This window comes from Labrus mixtus, chromosome 11, assembly GCF_963584025.1.
Source record: "Labrus mixtus chromosome 11, fLabMix1.1, whole genome shotgun sequence".
NCBI lineage: Eukaryota > Metazoa > Chordata > Actinopteri > Labriformes > Labridae > Labrus > Labrus mixtus.
Window position 1 is genome coordinate 13,579,560 of NC_083622.1, and position 19,529 is coordinate 13,599,088.

The 19,529-nt window shown below is 39.1% G+C and overlaps 1 protein-coding gene across 3 annotated transcripts; it reads left to right on the top strand.

The window, feature by feature from the left end:
- Positions 1-302: 302 nt before the first annotated feature.
- On the top strand, positions 303-18,336 carry thrap3a (thyroid hormone receptor associated protein 3a). 3 transcript variants are annotated; one of them, XM_061050148.1, is made up of 11 exons: positions 303-578; positions 6,185-6,329; positions 9,107-10,000; positions 10,596-11,285; positions 11,532-11,704; positions 12,017-12,128; positions 12,434-12,518; positions 15,179-15,360; positions 15,463-15,643; positions 15,768-15,813; positions 16,815-16,954. In XM_061050148.1, exons 2-11 carry the CDS (start codon positions 6,208-6,210, stop codon positions 16,817-16,819), a joined length of 2,490 nt encoding a protein of 829 aa, XP_060906131.1. In that variant the 5' UTR covers positions 303-578; positions 6,185-6,207; the 3' UTR covers positions 16,820-16,954. The 3 variants fall into 3 exon arrangements, with proteins under 3 accessions (XP_060906131.1, XP_060906129.1, XP_060906130.1); XM_061050146.1 differs by having other exon boundaries at positions 313-578; positions 15,768-15,908; positions 16,815-18,336; XM_061050147.1 differs by lacking the exons at positions 303-578; positions 6,185-6,329 and adding an exon at positions 7,900-8,043 and having other exon boundaries at positions 15,768-15,908; positions 16,815-18,336.
- Positions 18,337-19,529: the final 1,193 nt, after the last annotated feature.

Genomic DNA, 19,529 nt, shown 5'->3' on the forward strand with positions numbered 1-19,529 from the left:
GAAAAATGGATTTGAGTTAAAAATGATGCTGTCACTAAAGGAAATACAATCTTTTTATTAGAAACTATTAAAAATGATTTCAAAATATTAGCCTACTACACTAAAGTTCCCCAGTATCCCATTTAAAGACACAATATCTCATTCTGGTAGCTGCTCCCTTTGGAATAGCCTGACTTAAATGATTTTTCAGAGGGAATAAGGCTCCCATGACATAATAATGTCACTTTAACTGGCTCTGTCTCCTGTTTTTCTAATACACTCCTCCACTCTCGTTCACAGCGATGTAACGAAGGTGCACTGACAGACAGCGGTGAACAGCAGCGGCGAACGCGGAAGGAAATAGGAACTACGCTACTGAGCCGCGCGGAGCGGTCACGCCCCCCACCTCTTTCTGAACACCGCAGACTCCAGCAGACACACAAACACACACATGCACATTACACACACACACGCGGTTGACATAAACGGGGCACAACAGCACAGACACCGAAGTCCGAGGAGAAATTGTAACTCATTCTTCACTGATATAGAGAGTTGCCTGGATGTGACGCGACGACATCAAAGGACAACGCCGACCGGTACGTAGTTGATTCAGACTATTTATTTTTTTCTATCAATTTTATTTAACGATTTGATACTCTGCCCGAAAGGATGCTATTTTTTAAATGAATAAAGTTTGATTGCGAGTAGTAAATAAAGAGGCGTTAGTTGCGCACTGGGGTAAACGGGGACATAAAGTCACTAAAATAACTTTAGGGGACTACTTATGTTGAAACTGGAAGAAGCACCTTTCTTCCCATCACATCCAGGACATTTCCAACTGTGGCTTTAACATGCTGCTTCAGAACGAGTTTAATATTAGGAAACTTACGGTTTTAATTAGCATACATGTAAATAAAGGTTTTCTTAAAGAAGTGTAGTGATAATGTGAAGTTGCCTGAATCAATTGTTGTTAGTTTAGCAGTCAGCAGTAAATGTTCAGTGGTATTCCTAGTGCATCCTCAGACCACCACTGGAGGGTTCAAGGAGCGTCTCAGTACAAGGACCTGTTTACTTTAACCGGTTGTGTGACTGCTGCTTTTAGTGGTTAGCACAATGACAGCGTGACTGTAGTGATTGCAGGTTTCGCCAAGCTGTCCCTCCACCTACCATAAACAGCTACAGTCTAAAACTGAGCTTATAACCGGATTCATACAGCAACAAGAAGATTCTCTAAGACATGAGTTTACTGTGGATGCCTTTCCTGGTGGTTTTGTGGTCCAATGTGAATCTATTTCTGGGGTTTAGGGATGCAAAATAAGTTATCATGCAATTTCCTGTTGGGCTGCCGGATCCAGGTCGAAGTCAATCCTCCTTAGCAAATACCAGCTGCACAAAAGTACACACACAATAAAAAGGTGTGTCCCATGGTTAAGTAGGTGTTCATGTATTCAGTAGCACTGTAACAATAATGTAACCAATTGTTTCAACTTTTGTGTGTGCCACTCTATTTTCTGATCGCAATTTTATCGTTATCGCGATGTGAGCCTTTAAAGATGTTGCTAACATTGCCAAAAGATAGTCCACACACATTGGTGCTACTTTTATATTAAATATATTATCTTTATTTAGAATGCAGATTTCACCTCTTAATAAACATACCCAACTGTTATTACAAGTGAAGGTAGTTTGGTTAAACAAACATGTCACTCTCAATTACCAGCATAAACACCATCCAGCTTTGTGGGGACTTTAAGGTGCAGAAAAACATAATTTTGGAAATACACCTCATTGTTCCCCCGGCTGTTTCCAGCTGACCTAAATAGGGAGGACCTGCAGCTGATGAGTTCCCTCTTTCAAGCAGAACAGTTAAACAGCCGCTGTGTTGACAGACAGCAGAGAAGCATGTCGGTGTAAGGATGCCTCAGCGACACTCTGCTGTGTGCCATTTTTCCAGGCAAAAGTAGTCCCAATACACACCAGGACAAATAAGGATCGAGTGATATTAAACTGCATTAGTAAGCAGAAAGTTGGCTGCAACTGGGATCTGATTATCATCGAACATGTGGCCAAGTAGAATGCTGTTCCTGTCTGTCATTGTGGATGATTAGCAAAGGACAAAGTTGCAGGAAATGTCTGCATGAGGTCATCCATTTGTCTTTTGTAATGGAATTTTTTTTTTTTTACTGTCGAGGACACATTTTACTCACAGCTCGTGTGAGAAATTCAACAATCATTTAATACGTAATATTCTTGTTTAGTCTATACTGCATGGACGAAGGTTTCTCACAAATAGCGAAATATCAAAGATACCCAGACTTGAAGTTTCCTTGACATTACTGTAGTGCGACGTGTTGAAATGTATGACCAAATGTATTTGATATTTCTGACTGACTACGCTCCTTATGAAGGTTTTTCTGTGAAGCATGTGTATATAAACCCAAGCATATTGTGATTACTTCGAGCTTTCCTTCAGTATTGACACTCTGAAGCTTTGTTCCTTCTACTTGCAAGAAGAATTAAACGAAACAAAGACCTTGATTTACTCATGATCCTTTCTTTTGCATTGTTAACAGAAATTTCCAGCACACTTTCTTGCAGCCTTAACAGTAGCTCTGTGAAGGAAAACAAAACTGAGCTAAACTTATTCAGACATACCAGAATGAATGAGGCTCTCAGAGTTTTTTTTTCTTTAAAAAAAAAAAAGTGGACGCTAAAAGGTTTATCTGGTCTTTAACAGCACTGCCAGCGGCTTTGCTATCCATTAACTGCCTCCACATGTGAAGCGTAAAGAAGGAACCCTCAGAGGGTCTGCCACATTTCAATAAGCAAAGATTGTGCCAATGACAGTTGCTGTGGCTTTTCCGAAATAGCGATGGGGGTGTCTCAGGGGCACATATAGATAGCAAATGTGATTCCAGCTGCCACTGCGGCCTCCTGGTCTTAATGATAGGGCAGTTGATTGAGTGGAGTGTTTCTTCTCCCAACGCCCTGAGCTGTGTATCAAGTTGCAGGACCATTGTTGATCAGAGCTACTTTTGCCATAACATGAAATAAACAGCTGATGAGGATTAAACAGCTGTCGTCCTCTGCCCCAAGGGGGACCCTTAATCATGTGTGCATGTACGCGTGGTTTTGAACTTGACAGCCATTATCAGTTTAATTCTGTTCCACTATTTCAATCTGACACCATCCTCTGGTTCAGTTCTTTTCGGGTCTTTCCTGCATTTGTTTTTATCCCACAATGTTGAACACCTGCCCTTCTAGTTTGACATGTTGTTTTTGTTGTGTGTAGTTCCTGTTTTGTTTTCTGAAAGGTGGAAAAGTCAAGAGCTCATATTTTTTTTGTGTCTCTTTATATTCAGTTTAATGCAGTCTTAGTTACCATGGGATTCGGCCTATCTCAAAATACTGAAACTGTTCATAGAAGGGCGAGGGAACAGAGAACCAGATCATAAACCGGACCGCCAATGTTTGATCTTAAACTGGAATATGGCTAATATGAGACAAATATATGCGTCTTCTTGCAGAAATCCATGCTTGTGATGATTTTGAAACATTGCAATCTCATGTTGTGGTCCTCTGTAAAATAAGATGAGAATGGATAATAATCTTACATATTCTTAATCATTTCATTTTATTAGATGCACAGTGTATAATTTCCGCCACCAGTGGGCTCTACATCAAAACAATAACAAAAGATGACATTGAGGCTGGCATGGAATCATTGGATCTCGTCTCTATAGGGATCTCTGCTACTCCCCTCCAACTCAATCCCCAACCCAAAGAGAATATGTTTAACAACGAGCTAATGTATCCAAGTACAGTTTACATTACGTTTCTTATCACAGCACCAGTACGGCAGCTTTCAGTAGCGGTCATGGACGTTACATTGTGGAAGCGTTGTAAAAAGAAGGACTGTGTTAAAAAAGTGGAGGAATAAAGGTTAATATGAGCAATAGTACAATAATACATATGAGTGCACTAACATGGGCTTGTCAGTAACTGTATTTCTTGCGTGCAAATCTAGTAGTGAGTGATTACAGAGCAGACTTACTGAAACGCTGAAATCTCAGTGATCGGGCTGCAGCCCACACAGTGTGTGCAGGGACAGCTGCAGCTGGTTATCAGTCGAGCTCTCGGAGCGAGGCTATTGAAACAGACCGCCACCTTTCAATTCTGCCAGCTTGTCTTTATATTGAATTTAAGTGGCAAGGACAGTGTTGTGGATCAACGTCCAGTGTGCATACACTGTATACATAGTCAAACATAGCTGGAACAGGATTATGACGTGTCAATAAAGAGGTCCTAATGACTGAGTGACTTTGATTGGGAACATTAGGTATGTGTAGCTGCTTTGTTTTCAGTTTCTGCTGACACCAAATAAAAAGTTTCACGCAAACTATTATTGGCCGTATGAAAATGTCCGAAACACAGATGGGCTGGTTTTGCACACTTTATAAAATCTACCAAAGAGAATAATCCATTAGAATAAAAGGTCTCCTCTAAAATTCCACGCAACTAATTATGTGTGGAAAGATAAATTAAGCTGGCTGTTACGATTTATTTATTATACTGTTTAGCTACCACATGCTGGAAAGGGGCACATCTGAATGCCATTCTTATAAAAGTGCACAGTAAGCTAAATCGGCGGCCCATTTAGGCCAGCCCTTCAGGAAATTATTCTCTAAAAGCCAAAAACAACAAGCTGCTAAGAATGAGGGGAGTGGGAAGTTCATGGGGAGGAGGAGGAGGCTGCGGGAGGATGGATCTACTTCAGTACTCTAATATAGAGTGGAAAGGGTGCACACTGCGACCACCATGAGTTGGCGTGGCCTGCTTTTTAAATCCCTGTCATGTGCAGGGAAGGCTACTCTGCAATTTCCTCCACCTAAAGTCCCTGAAGATGACCCTTATAATGAAAGCTCAATTATTTGATCCCTGGCATTTACTGTACTCTGGGGATCATATGTCACAGATAAAGCCGTTGGACCTTGGTGAGAGCTATATGCTTCTACTATAGAAGTGTTATAATAATACAATAACATAATAACAATAATACAAAGAGGAATTTAGAGGGGTAGCACTGTAGGAGTTGAGAATAAACAAAAAAGTCATTTAAGTTAAAATAGATGGCCCGAGAGAACTTCTCTCTGAAACCATATTCACAGCAGATCATTAACCACAAGCAAATGGGATACGGTCAGGCAGCTACAGAGAAAACAAGTTATTTTCCCATCAATCTAGTGGGGTGTCATTGAATTAATCATTTGTTTTTGAACTAGTCAGAAGGAAGTTTAATATTAACCAGGACTTTTAAACACAAATGACAAGGCACATAAATACAAAAGAGACTTGATTAGACTGGAGTGAAACATTCTTCTTAAAGTCGTACATTTAGCAACAGTTTACAGCATTGTATTCATTGAGCTAAAGCATGTCATCGTCTGCATAAAACATTAAATGGTCTTCTTAAATGATCAGCAGAATTATAACATTTGTAAGACAAATCTAATCACATCTTTACCTTTTGTTTTGACACTTTTGAACTAAATGGGAGAGATGTTTGTATGCAGATGATATAACGTTAAATTTGTGGCTCAGTTGTGAGGCTCCGAGGAGATTGTAGAGATCTATATTATGTGTATGGTTAAATCATTGAAATAAATTATGTTATCGCTTGTTAAGATGGGGAGTCAAGTATTTGTATTTGTTTGCATATTCCTGTAGTGGAGTGAATGCAACAAATCTATGGTGTATCGTGATGACGGCTGTGTTTTTTTTAAGTACTATTTCAACAGTTAAGTACTCAAATGACTGACGTAAGACGCCCTCTATGCAAATGATCAGAGACTAAATAAAACTGGTTCTGTTTGGATGCCCAACACTGCGACAGATTGCTTTCTTCCTTTTTCACAGCTGTCTTGTCCTTTCACTCGGGCTGCTTTAGAAGTGCATAGATGGCTTATCTGTGTTGGATATTGTCTTTCATGGACTTTTGACTCTTGGGACTCTTTAAGGATGTGTTTTTTTGCCATGATACTTGTTCGTTTAATCTTCAACCAGAAAGATAATATCACTTTAATGCAGCCAGTCCTTTGAAAAGGTGGCTGGATTACTAATTTCATTTTATTTGTGTTGTGTTCCGAGTGTAACGTTTCACAAAATCGTAATTTGGCTGTACAATGCTTTTTTTGTGTGACAGTTTGAGGTTGGCAGACCGCAGTGATGTCCAGATCCACAAAATCAGCCTCAAGGTCTCGGAGCCGCACGAGGTCCCGGTCAAGATCCCGGTCCACCTCTCACTCCAGGAGTCGCTCAAGATCCAGGTCCAGGAAGCGTTACTACAGGTAGACTCCAGTTTAATAATAATCTTTTTTTTCTGAATATTCTATTGGCTTTGTTGTGTTGTGTGCTGTTTTGGTGCTTTTTACTCGGTTGTTCTAGATGCCTGACCGGACTTACTTACTCATAATTTTATATTGATTCATGAGAGGTTTTATACAGCATGTATGAACTAAAAATTGCTTTGATCCAACAAGCATGAATGAGTATTGCCCAAATAATTTCAGCTGTCATGAAGAATAGAGAAACTAGCAGCAGGTGCAGATTTTAAAGCCTTGTTGAACGAATCAGTATTTGGATAATCCTTCCTTTCTTCTTGAGCTCATTTTCCGCTCAAAATCTACCTCTAACATCTAAGCTAGCATTAAGGGACTAACCATGCAATATGCTTGTAAGATTGGACTATATACTATACTATACTATACTGTTCATGTGTGATAGTGAGAATGTCCACAAGGAGTTATTTGTTCTGTTATAATCACTGTCTCTTTGTTGCTACATATCTGGTGATTTTCTATCTGCAAGACCTTGTCTTGTCCTGAACTTTATGACTATGGTCTTATATGATCTTGAAAAAGCTGGTGAAGCGTATTAATGGATTTGGATCCTCCTCAAAATTCTGAGTCGACTTCTGTATCCAGAGGAAATTGATGTTTGAGAGAGAGGTTCAGCTGCCGGTTACTGAATTTACTTGAGATAGAGTGAATGTTATTGCAGATTGTATTGCACAGGAGCTTTTCTAGGAGTTGAAGCTAGTAGTACATACAAATATTTGATCAAGCCTTTTACTGAGAGGGTTGTATTGTTTTGGTTGTACAAACTGCACAGGTAGTGGGGCTATCTGCCGGCTATGGTGTGCACTTAGGGAGGAAAAAGTAAAAGTTCCCTATGATGCTTTTACTGTTTCTGGCAGAATGACTGTGGCACAGCCATAAAATGTCAGGGCGGCTCATTTCCTGGCAGTGTCAGAGCATCTATTAAAATTTGCATGACGAAGAGACATGGAAGGAATCTAATGGTGAACCCTTCCTAAACCCACTTTGCACATTTTCAAATGACTTTGTGGCTATACAGGGGAAGTCTACAAGCATGGATGCACACATTTGCATAAGTTGACTATAAACACAAAAGCACATACAAAAACCTAAAAATGCTGAACACAAACACACAAAGTTACTCCATCATCTCCTGGGACAAATAGCCCCAAATGTATAAACTCCAAATCTGAAAGAGTTCCACTTGAGCTTTTTCTGAACGTCCTTCTGATTGTCACATCTCTTGCTTTGAACACGATCAACTCAGTAGCTGAATTGGACACAGATGTCGAATGTGTCTCAGCAGTGTAGCATGTTGAATTGTCACTCAATAAATGAAATAAATTATCTTGTATGTTGACGAAATATGACCACAGTAAGATGATGATATCTGCTGTAATTTGATGGAACTTTTCTTCTGGTAGTAAAAGACCTTAGAATTGTGATGTATTAGAGCTTTACTAAACTGTGTGAACAGCGCATGTAGCTGGCGTGCAGCAAGGCAAAGGATTCCAGTAGGTTTTTTTTTTTCCCCCTCTCATATAGTCCATGTGACTCAGTGCTTCACCAGAGCAGTCCCGATGAGATGTAGTATCTGTAGCTTGCACTGTTGAGTGTGCAGTGCTGCTCGGTGGTGCGCTGCCTTTTTTTAAACGCTCTGTATTCCAATGAAAAAACACACTAGGTGAGTGCTGTGCTTTTTTAGTTTTTCAAATGGCTGTGTATGCGTGTAGTGTGGCATTGCTTTGCAACAATTTGAAGCATGGGCTCAGCTGTGTACGCATGTAGACTTTGTATGTCCTTTGTAATGTTTTACAAACCTTTAACATAAAATGGCTTAAAATGCTCTGATTTAATATGGCTGAGTGGTTTATTTTTTATTTACTGACTGTTGTCATGAAGTTGCTAACTTTGTGGTTGTAGAAAAATGACATAACAGTACAGAAGTAGTTTAACGTCGACACCGGACATTCTTCCTTGATCTGATAGATGTCAGTAGGGGTATCTATTAGATGGATGCAGATATGTTGGCATGCAGTTAGGATTTTAAATGTTATGCGTGTATAATTGTTGATTTGAAGAAGAGAACATTCTGTAGCATGGTTATAATCTTTAGTGTGTGTTTAAAGTTCGAGGCTGGAGAGCAGCTGAAAGCTTTTTTCATCATTAGAGCAGCAGAGCCACCATGTGGACTACTTTGATGCTGCAGCCTTCCCTAGGATCACAATGGGAAGTTCTGGCTTTCTGCATGCAGTCATTCTTTTTATGCTCCTATTTACAAGCATATGTTATGTCAATTCCAATAATGGAAATGAATGAAAAGTCATTCCCATATGTAAGGTTAGATTTGTTGTGTTTCTTTTACATTACAAGTTTACAGACAAAACACTTAAAAATTCAACACAGGCAAAACTATTACAACGAGTACAGGCCAGAAAATGGAACACGTTCATGTTTGACATGTGTCCCAGGCTCATGTTTTACATGTTAAGAGAACAATATTCAAAATAAATTAAGGCCATGCATGTGTGATGGTATGATTTAGTTTTTTTTCTCATTCGGACTCCGTAAATGTTACATTTTGTCCATACTCTAACAGAGATTTTACAGTTGCTCATTGTCAAGCAGCTGTGATTAATCTTTCAGCTAGTGATGTAAGATTAAGAGACCCACTTACTATTCTTTGTTATTAATATCTTTTAAAACTCGAACTCAATTCTGCATTTCCCACTTTCCTTTGTTCACAGATCTAGGTCTCGGTCAGGTTCAAGATCTTATTCACCCCCTAATAACCGCGACAAGAAATATCCAAGGGGATACCAAAACAATCGGGAATTCCGGGGCTATAACCGCGGCTTCCGGAGGCCGTACAACTTCAGAGGTCGAGGGCGGGGCTACTTCCCACGTGGACGCTTTCAGCGTGGTGGTGGGGGTGGTGGCTATAACAATAACAACTTCCGCCAAAATTGGAAGAATTACAAGCAGCACCCTCAAAAACAGCAACACCAGCAGCAGTATCAGCAGCAGCAGCAGCAGCAACAGCAACAATACTATTCACGAGGTCGACCTCACAATGTCCAGAAACGCTCAGGAAGCCCTTCTCATGGTCACTCTCACCACTCTGACAAGTCTTCCTCACCATTATCCAGGCACTCGCATCGTTCATCCTCTTCTTCACACTCCTCTTCTCCAAAATGCAGGCCAGGCTCGTTGCTGAGTAAGCAAGAGGAGCTTTCAGCCTTCAAGGAGGTCCAAAAGGAAGGAGGGGGAGATGGGGAGCCAGAGGAGCTTGTCGGAGTGTTGGCAGGAGACGCCAATGGAGATGCAGGCAATGGGAAAACTGAGGGGAAATGGAAGAGCCTGACAGACTGCAACAGCAGTCCAAAGAGAGCGAGTCCCCTGGCAAGTTCTGCTGTAACTGTTGGTCAGAACATCAAAACTACTAAACAGTCAAGTCTCTCCCCAAAAATCACAAATAGCATCAGCAATGGCAACCCCTCCTCAAAAATAGTGTTTAATTCATCACCAACAAAAAAAGCCTCACATGAAGGTCTAAATCCCATGCTTCCCAGCTTTGACTTCTTCTCCAATGAGGAATACCTGGATGGAGATAAAACAGCCATCTCCATCGCCTTTGGAAAGTAAGACAGATTTTCCTTTTTCTTTCTAAAATCGATTCTGAGATTATTTTAAAGACATATAACCATGAAATGTTGTTCATGCCAATATACATTGCATTTCCTTGACTTAATGAGATTCAGTGTTCAAGTATGGTTCCAGAAAACAGAATTAATTTTTCCTTATTTTTGGGCAGGCTGGTGGTGCACGCACTGCTAACGTTAGCCACACTCTGCAGACCAGTTTGACATTATTTACTAGCAGACATTGTTATATCCCCATTATATCCCTCAGTTAACACAGCTCATAACATTTACTGAACAAGATATGATTCCCCTCAACTCTGTTGAAGGCATAGAGATTTGGTGTATGAAGTAGCATTCATATGAGCAGCTTTTACAATAGCTGTAAATTTCATTGTTGATGAATGTGATGAACTGCTTAAAATTGTAATAAAAAAGGCTTCACACACTATGTTTAGTCATGTTAAACTAACTTTGCTAAATGTTTACTGTTTTCTGAGTGTTTTCTTACTTTTAGACCAGTTGATGTCTGGATATAAAGTTCTCTCACGCTGCACAGCCACTTAGATGCATTTTTTCATCTGTCATTTTTTAGGTTTTTGGAGGAGCAAAATAAAAAAGCCAATGCTTGGGAAAATAATAAGAATGCAGAATCAAATGATGTGGATATGGAAAAAGGGAAAGCAAATGGCAAAGCATCATCCACTATCACTGACTCAGTGTCAAAAAAGTATGTGGAAGACAATGATGGTGAAGTGTCTTTGAGCAGCCTTTTGAAAGCTTCTCCTTTTCTGTCTGCTGATGGAGAGGAGGAGGAGGAGATGATAGTCAAGTCTCTGTCAAAGTCCCTCCACAAGGACCAGCACAACGGGGATGAATCTTCGAAGCCAATTAGCAAGGTCACGCATTCTGCCCGTGAACTGTTTGAAGAATGCTTTGACAAATGGCACAATGTGGCCTATGCACAAGTAGCAAAATGTGACCTTGGCGCCATAGCAGAAGATGTTTATCTCAGTAAAAAGCAAGATAAAGCAGCAGCTTTAGCTGCAGTGCTTGCCAAGAGGGAGTTAGAAAGAAAATTTGAGGAATTGTCCCCAGACATAGTTGGTACAACAAGTAAGATGGCAAAAAAAACCTTTATACCATGTCCTACACCACCACCCAGGAGGAACTCTGAGAGAGAGATGTTCCTGATCAGGGACGATGACTCATCTTTCATGTCCTCAAGAAATCAGGAAGCTAAATTTAATGTCAAGATGGGTTTCCTTGGAGATAGCCTTATAAAGTGAGTATGAGACACTTTCTGGACTTTTCCTCGGTGAGCCAGAAGTCATTTATGAACATGCAGCTGCAAACGTTGGCACTTTATCTGTATGCTGATGATGTACTGATTTATCTGAAAAATTGCAAATCAAACAATACATTTGTTTCCTTTTTTGATTTGTCTGATCAGAGTATATTTTTTTCTGTTTTTAGCCATTTTTTACAAGGAAGAGCAACAAACTAAGAAAATTGTTATTGTGATTTTCAGCTCCTCTGATATTTTAGCTGAGGAGCGACAGTTGTCACAGGATCTTGTGCAGTCCTCAAAAAAGGATCAGGAGTTTCGCTCCATCTTTCAACATGTTCATACAGCTCAGTTACAGAGGAGTCCCTCTGAGCTTTTTGCTCAACACATTGTCACCATCGTTCACCATGTTAAAGGTGAGTCATCCCCTCTCTTGCTGTTCTAACAGACAACATTAAAAACAGGGATTGGAACCTAATCATATTTCTTTTGTAGAGATGTCAATCATATTTCATCATTAAAGTCCATTAAAGTTATGTAACACATGACCAAATAATCTTTTAAATCTTCATAACAATCTCTTTTTTAAGGGGGACTGTAAAACAAGGCTTCAAATATTTACTTGTGTTTTTACTGTTGAACAACATTCATTCACTGCAGCATCCTTGAGAAAATGACACTATAAACACAAACAACTGTAACAGCTGTTTTCCTGTGTCCCTGTACAGCTCAGCACTTTCAATCTTCTGGAATGACTCTAAACGAACGATTCACAGTGTACCAGAGACGAGCTGCAGAGAAGGAAATGATGAAGCCAAGAAAAAGCCCAGAGATACACAGGTAGAGTCGCCTATTGAGTGACCCTCTCACCTTCAGTGTGCTGTGGCTTCACCTCCTCTTTTAACAGCTTTCAGGTATTTTTCTCACCTTTCCTACCTGAAAATCACCAGACTATCTTGGCTTTTTTTGTTCTCATGCTTGGTGGAGGTCAGTTTTGTTTTCCCACCACCTTGTCCTTTCTTTTTTCTGTTTTGTGTTGTTGTTGCACTTCACTACATAGCTCTGTGTGTGTTTGGGCTCCTGTAACTTGAATCATATATTATGTGCTTTTAACTTTGTTGTCTCAACTATGTTTTTCCTCACAGAAGAATTGATGTTTCCCCAAGAGCTTTTAAGAAACACTCTCAAGTTTTTGAGGCCATGAAAAGCTCAGAGGAGGGCACTTACAAGGTGACTGAACATTTTGAAGTATGAAGTATGTTGGAAATACAAACAACAGAAACGAGTGAGCAAGATGCCTTTAGACTGCGCTCTTCTAAAACTTGTGGCTTTTCTTGAGAGGAGATGCACAAAGTCTAAGAAATGGCAAGGCAAATGAGGCACTTTGACTTTGTTGTTTGTTATACATTGCCTTCACACATGGTGATTGGTTAGAGTGTGGGCACAAGCCTGACCGAGGCTTTTGAATCATATAAGTTCAGAAATGGAAGCCACTGTGCCAAAGCTGTTCAAGGGACTCAATTGCCTTCGTAAGTATTCTTCATAAGAATAAAGAACGGAAGTAAAAAAGCAAGCCCTTTATGCACATATGCTTATTTGAGGCCTTATTCTTTAATACACATTGACTAAAAAACCTTCAAACTCAACTATTTTTACAACTTCACATGTTTAATGTTTCCATATTTCTTTGTAATAAGGCATACATAAACTGATATTTCAAAAACAGCAAAAAAAATATAGTTTTCTTTTATCAGAAAACATAGTTTGTTAGTAATTAATGAAGTCACCTTTTGATTCCCTCGAATCAGATGTCCAAGGTAGCTTTCCACAAGTTTCTCTCAATATTTCACTGGAATGTTGTCCCATTTCTCCTGACATAGCATGTTTTACCCGGTCAGGTTTGAAGGCCTCTGACTCGGACACACCTTTTTCAGTTAAGTCTCACTTCAATTCAAATTAGGGTTTTTTGATGGCCATTCCAATACTCCTTGTTTGTTGTCTGTGAGCGATTTTGTTAAGGCTTTGAAGGATACTTGGGGTTTTTATATTTGTAGACCTAATTGGGACCTAGTTTTGACATTTCCAGCTCATTCCTTGAGATGTCGCCTTGGTATTTGTAGATAATCTTTTCCTCATGATGTCCTCTATCATTTGGCAATGCACCAGGCCTTTTTCCTGCAAAACAGCTCAACATAATGTTGCCACCCCATGCTTCACAGCTGGAATGGTTTTATTGGATGGAAAACCTCAACCCCTTTCCTTCCAACATAAAACTGATCATTTATCTCCTCTTGGGGGTGCCAAGGTGTTACCAAGCCCATTTAGCTTTAAAATTCCTCAAGCGAATTCTGAATCTACCCCTAGGTCGCTCCCAGTTGGACAAACCCCCCCCCCAAAAAGCCCAAACGACCTCAACTGTCTCTCTCAATGCTGCGTAGTGACTTTACTCTCAACCTCTACCAGCGCTCCCTTGGGCTGAAAAAACTCAAAACCTTTTGAGCTTCCTCTTCACCACAAAATTTCTGAACAAACCCTGCAATACTACTGACGCTGCACCAACCAGTCTGTCGATCTGGGCATCCATTTTACCTTCACTTGTGAATAAGAGCCTATATACTTGAACTTCCTGGCTTGAGGCAGTAACTCACTACAAAACCAGAGGGAGCTCTGTTTTTGGGCATTGAACTATAGCCTTAATCGGCTTTCATCCCAACTTTTTGATGCTCACCTGCAAATCTTTTCTAGGAAATATTAGCTCAATTAAGTTAGACCTTGGCTATTATTTCAAAGTTTACCTTTATGAAGTAAAATAAGGTACATTACAGACTTACAAAAAATGTATGGTCGCATGGAATATTTGAAATTGTGAAGAGTGAGTTTGAATGTGTAAAGCCTTTCTGTATTTAAATACATGGTCTCAACTGTACTACTAAATTCAGTTAACTAAATGTGTTATTAATTTGCATGGACATAATTGGTGAAACATTTGTAATCTTTAAGTATAAATCCTACTGAGATACAATAGACTGAGTAAACTTTAACAAGCATGAACAGTCCTTTCTTTTTGTTCTTACCCATTGTTAAAGGAGGAACCATGCGAGTGGTTTTGCTAGTTAAACAGCAGCTCTTTAAAGGTTTCTTTACTTTAGAGTAGGATACCAGCAACTATTTCCCAAAGCAATATCAAAGTTTCAAGATTGGTTTCCTCCCATCTAGGTAGAAAATGTTTTAGTTTGTGTCTGTACGACAGTAAATACATATACATATGAAATATTTCACTGTGCACATTCAGGCATTGTTTTGAAACACACTACAAATACCTGAAAATGTAATGTGGCGGAAACTTTCATGGTCAGAATTTGGGATACAGCTGCTACAAGTCTTATTCTACATGGAGCACAAACAAGCAAGAACATGAAAAATGCTTTGGCTGTTTGTTCTGGTTTATGGATGCTGGACTTAAGCATTTCAAAGAACCCCATTGGGATGTTTCCAATACACGTCCTAATGGCTGACCATCCAATACCTGACCTAATGTTGATGGTAATGAAATGCCTAACTAAAGCAAATAAAAGTATTTTCCTGTTTCCCTTAAAACTCAATTAGCTGACTGGAAGGTAGAAAATAAATCTAAAAACAAATGCTTTGGATAAGGGTTTAGATTCTTTGGATACCCTCAAAAATGCAAAACTACTGGTTTGGCACTTTAAGTACATTGGAAAGTTTATATGATTTTATTCATGTTAGCTGGTTGTTAGAAGGGGTTTCCTCCTCTTTTCAATGGATGTCACTATTTAGTCTACAAACCAGCTTGGCAGAGAGCAGACTGAGCATTTACATGCTAATCCAAAATCTGTCCACGACGTTATCTTCTGTTTTGATTTGCTCAGGACGGCGGGGAAAAAATGAAGGGTGACGCGATGGACCTTCGTTTGGATATTGAACGCCGCAAAAAATATTCCATCCATGAAAGAGATTATAATCAGGATCGTGGAAGAGATATGGGAGAGTCCCCAGATTCTAGTAAAGAAAGGTCTTTGGAAAGGTTCTCCAAATGCAACGAGAGATCAAAGTATGTGCAAAATATCTACTGTTATTGAATACTTACATTTGTCTACCATGCTTGATAGACAGTTAGGCATGAAGGTTTTGCATGTACCATTTCTCCTTTTAGGAAAAATAAGAAGAAGCGCTCTCGCTCGAGTTCATCCTCATCTTCCTCATCGTCAAAGTCCCACAAGGAAGATATACCCCATAGCAAAACTGAGCCCAAAGATAAAGGCTTTACCAAGGCCCGACTGGGTCAACAGGAGACACCAGGACCAGCTGAAAGTGGAAGGCCTCGTGGAGGATTCGTAAGTTTTTCTGATGTTGGATAGTTTTGGTCAATTGGCTATGCTAAGTTATATTATAAAAATGACTTTCACAGTCTGCTGGGTATCAATCTTGCTTTTTTTTTCTCAATATTCTTCTGTGCAGCAAGTCCGAATTCGTGGAAGGAGCTGGAACAGAGGCAATTATCAGGGTAACTGTTCGCATAGTGGAAACATGTCAAACATGGAAGTACACCCAAAAAATGAAGACCCAGAGTTCATCCCCAAAAGCAGAAAATACTACTTGGTATGGATTTGTTTCTATTGCATGTCTCCCATTTGTTTTTCAACTAGCATTACCAAAATACACCATTATGAAATAATGGGCAAAACCATAGTATCAAAAAGTAAGGTTGCAGATTGCAACCAACACACAACAGCTTCTCTCACTCTCCATTTCCAAGTGTGTAAGAGAACCAGAGGTGAGCATGATACTTGCAAAAGGCCAACTCTTGAGCCATTTTTTTTTTCTGGGCTAGTGTAGTAACATGGAAGTGCAACACAATGGACTGCATAGATGACACATTTGGCATTTATAGATATAAAGGACATGCAAAAGATAACAAAGCATAAAGATTAATTCAACATACTTATGAGTATTGAACTGCTGGAAATATATCTTCTTACAGATCCTGTATCTGACGTACTGGGCATTAAAAGGGTAGAAATGCTGTAATTGTACCCTAGTTTAGTGTTTGAATATTGCACCCTTCTAGAAAAATAAGCATTCAGGCTGTCGACAAACTGAAATAGACAGTTGTGTCAATAAAGTTATGTGTCTGTAACCAATGTTATTTATTCCTACCTGTATGTACGTGTCATTTGCACTGATTGTCAAAGTCCATAAGAAAGTCCTCTAAGATGATCAATCCTTTTGTCCATGAATCAAGCCAGACAATTTAAATGTGATAGCATCACAAATCCTTACACAAGATTTGTAGTATACAAGTATTTGAAATGAATGATAGTGTTTGGTGAGTTTTATCACATTGGTATTGGATGGGTACTCTTATGGTTGATTACCCAACCCAGGAACCCAAGATGATATCAGTTTAAAAGACAACTGGATGGTATTTTCTCAGTTAATAGAGCTCAAGTTTGTGTTTTAATAATTGTTGACACCTCCATCCTTTTTTTTCTGTTTTTCTCTCAGCATGATGACAGAGATGGTGAGTCAGAGTGGAAGTGGGTAGACAGCAGAGGGCGTGGGCGAGGAAGTTTCCCACGTGGTAGGGCTCGATTCATCATCCGAAAAGCCACCGGGGGCCCCAACACAAGTGGTCAAAAATGGGCCCATGACAAGTTCCAGGTCAACGGGGAGCAAGGTGGCAAGCAGGAGGATAAGACAACACAGGACCATAAAGGAGGAGGAATCGATGAATAGCATACTTGAGCAGGGAAATAATATGCTGAAAATCTTGATTTCCTCCTATGTTGTTAAATGATCTGACTCCATCAGGGAATTCATAAATGCAGATGAAAATATTTTGCAACTCAGCTTTTAGTAGGGAAACTTTTTTCTTGAACTTCAATGTATAAAACTAATTTTTATTTACCTACATTAAGAGTCAATCTTCAAGATCTTGTAGAAGCACTGTTTCTTGGATGAATTGCTGAAATTTGAATTTATATTTTGTTTTGCTGGATTCTTTATGAATTAGGCTACTACAAAAAACTCCTTTATGACATTTGCATTTATAAGTAAAAAAGGAAAAATGCATCATAGATCCAGTCAGATTGTGCCTTAAATGTATCAAAGTTGTAATGTGTTTTGTGAGCTGACTAATTAATAAGTAGTGCAGTTAAATGCATAGAAATGATAACAATTACCCAAAAGTTGTGTCTAGACTGGATTATATTACAGCAATATGTGCACTGTGGTTAACATCAACATACAACATCACGAAAAATTACCCTGATATGAAAACGGGACCAAACTGTACAGGGTCTGCATTTACAAAATTGTACAACATTTAAGAGGTCTACAAAATTTGCTGGCCGCAAATGTGACAGTTGTTATATGGTAACTTTTTGTACATTGAATTTGTTGTGTATAAAACATTTTGCTGTCTTTACAGTAAATCTTTGATTAACCTTGGATACCACTTAAAAATGTAGGCCTACTAAAACACCGGTAGTATATTTTACTTCAAAGGCATTGTACTTTTTGTAACTTACAAGGCGGGATTTGGACCTTTTGTCCTTTTAGTTTTTATTGCGCTAGAATTTGACGCGTTGTTCATTTGCTGTTCATATTTTTTTTCACCAGCCAGGTGATATAATCATATATGGAAATTGTGTGCAAACTGTGATAAAAGATGCCCCAATTGTTATTTTTCAAATCTGTAGTTTGTAAGGAACTGCGACACAGGGTAGTTTTGGGGGTCAAGAATTGAAGTATGTCTAGAACTACAAGTAAACAATAATTTCAGTGCATAATGATGTTCTAGATAAGACTTGGCTCATGCGTTAATGCCCATACCACTTAATCATACAACTGTTGTGCCTTACTGCAGACCTTGCGCTGGTCTTACTTTTAAAATAAAGGCCTTCAATTTGAGATTTACATGTATTTGTTAAAAGGTAACCTGCTCATTGGATATTGCTTTTTTAAAGAGTGTTGTTACTGTTTGTTTCTCCGAGGCTGTAAATTAAAGAGACACTGATCACTTTAACGTTTGCACTGATGCGTCTTTTGTTGTCATTTCTCATAGGTCTACAAGTATTTCAGGTTTTTATTTCTTCTACTTTTGAGAACCAAACTAGGTCAGCCAGACTCCCACCAGTTTGCACAGGTACAACAGAGGGACTGACAAAATACGGTGCAGTCAACAGTGTGGCTTACCAAGTGAATCATCATTCAGAGGAATTGACCAGTACCTTACATGTCATTGTTCATTTCTGTGTAAAACAGCTTTGTTTTCTTCCAGAAGTGATGCAGAAACTTAATGTGAAGACATTGGAAAGCAAGAGAGATAATTTATTTTGCTTAAAAGTCTCATTTTCAATACATTTTTGTTTTGTACATAAATGTATCTGCTGCAGCACAAGAAACATTGGCTAAGTAACCTGATAAAACTGCGTTTTAGGAGGAATAATCCATACATGAGCATACATAATCTATACATTTATGTCTATGAATCAATCTCCTCAATCCCGCAGGGGCCAGCTCTTAAAAATTAACATGACAAATGCACATAACCATATTACGGGCTTAAAGTCTGGGTAGAGCCAAGTCAAGGCAACATTTGTTTATCTAATCTCATCTGACTTTTTGTTTGTTGATCAGGGTTTGTACTCATGAAAAATTGTGTCTAGGGAAAAACTTTGATAGAACAAGAAAAGACAGTATTCTACTGTTTCCTCAACGATGTCAAAGAGCAGAGTGAGATGACTGATCTACTGATTCAGCATCATGTGAAAGTTGGTTATCAGACAATGACTTTGCATTGTGACAAAGCACAGACCTATTTAACAGGAAACCAGTTGGCCAATCCAGGCCCACTCACAACCTTAATCCGGCTCCTTTATGCATGCTGTTGATGCAGCCAAGCAGAGCTACACCAGTTCCTTCATCAGACAATTATTATGTTATGAGATTGTCATTAAATTGGAAGGCTATCTAGCCCATTGATTATTACGGCTGTTGATAAGCACAGAGTTGTATTTTCTTTTCAGGTTTTAAGCCCTGACTTCTAAGCAGAGGGGACTTGGGTAAGTCAAACTGAACATTAAAAAGGTGTTTAAGACAATATATTGTCTTCATTAAAGGGGTCATATTATGCTTTTTCTGGTTTTATATGCTCTTTAGTGTGTTTTCCAAGTGTCCTGTGCATGTTTAGGCACATCTATTTTCAAAAATTCAAAG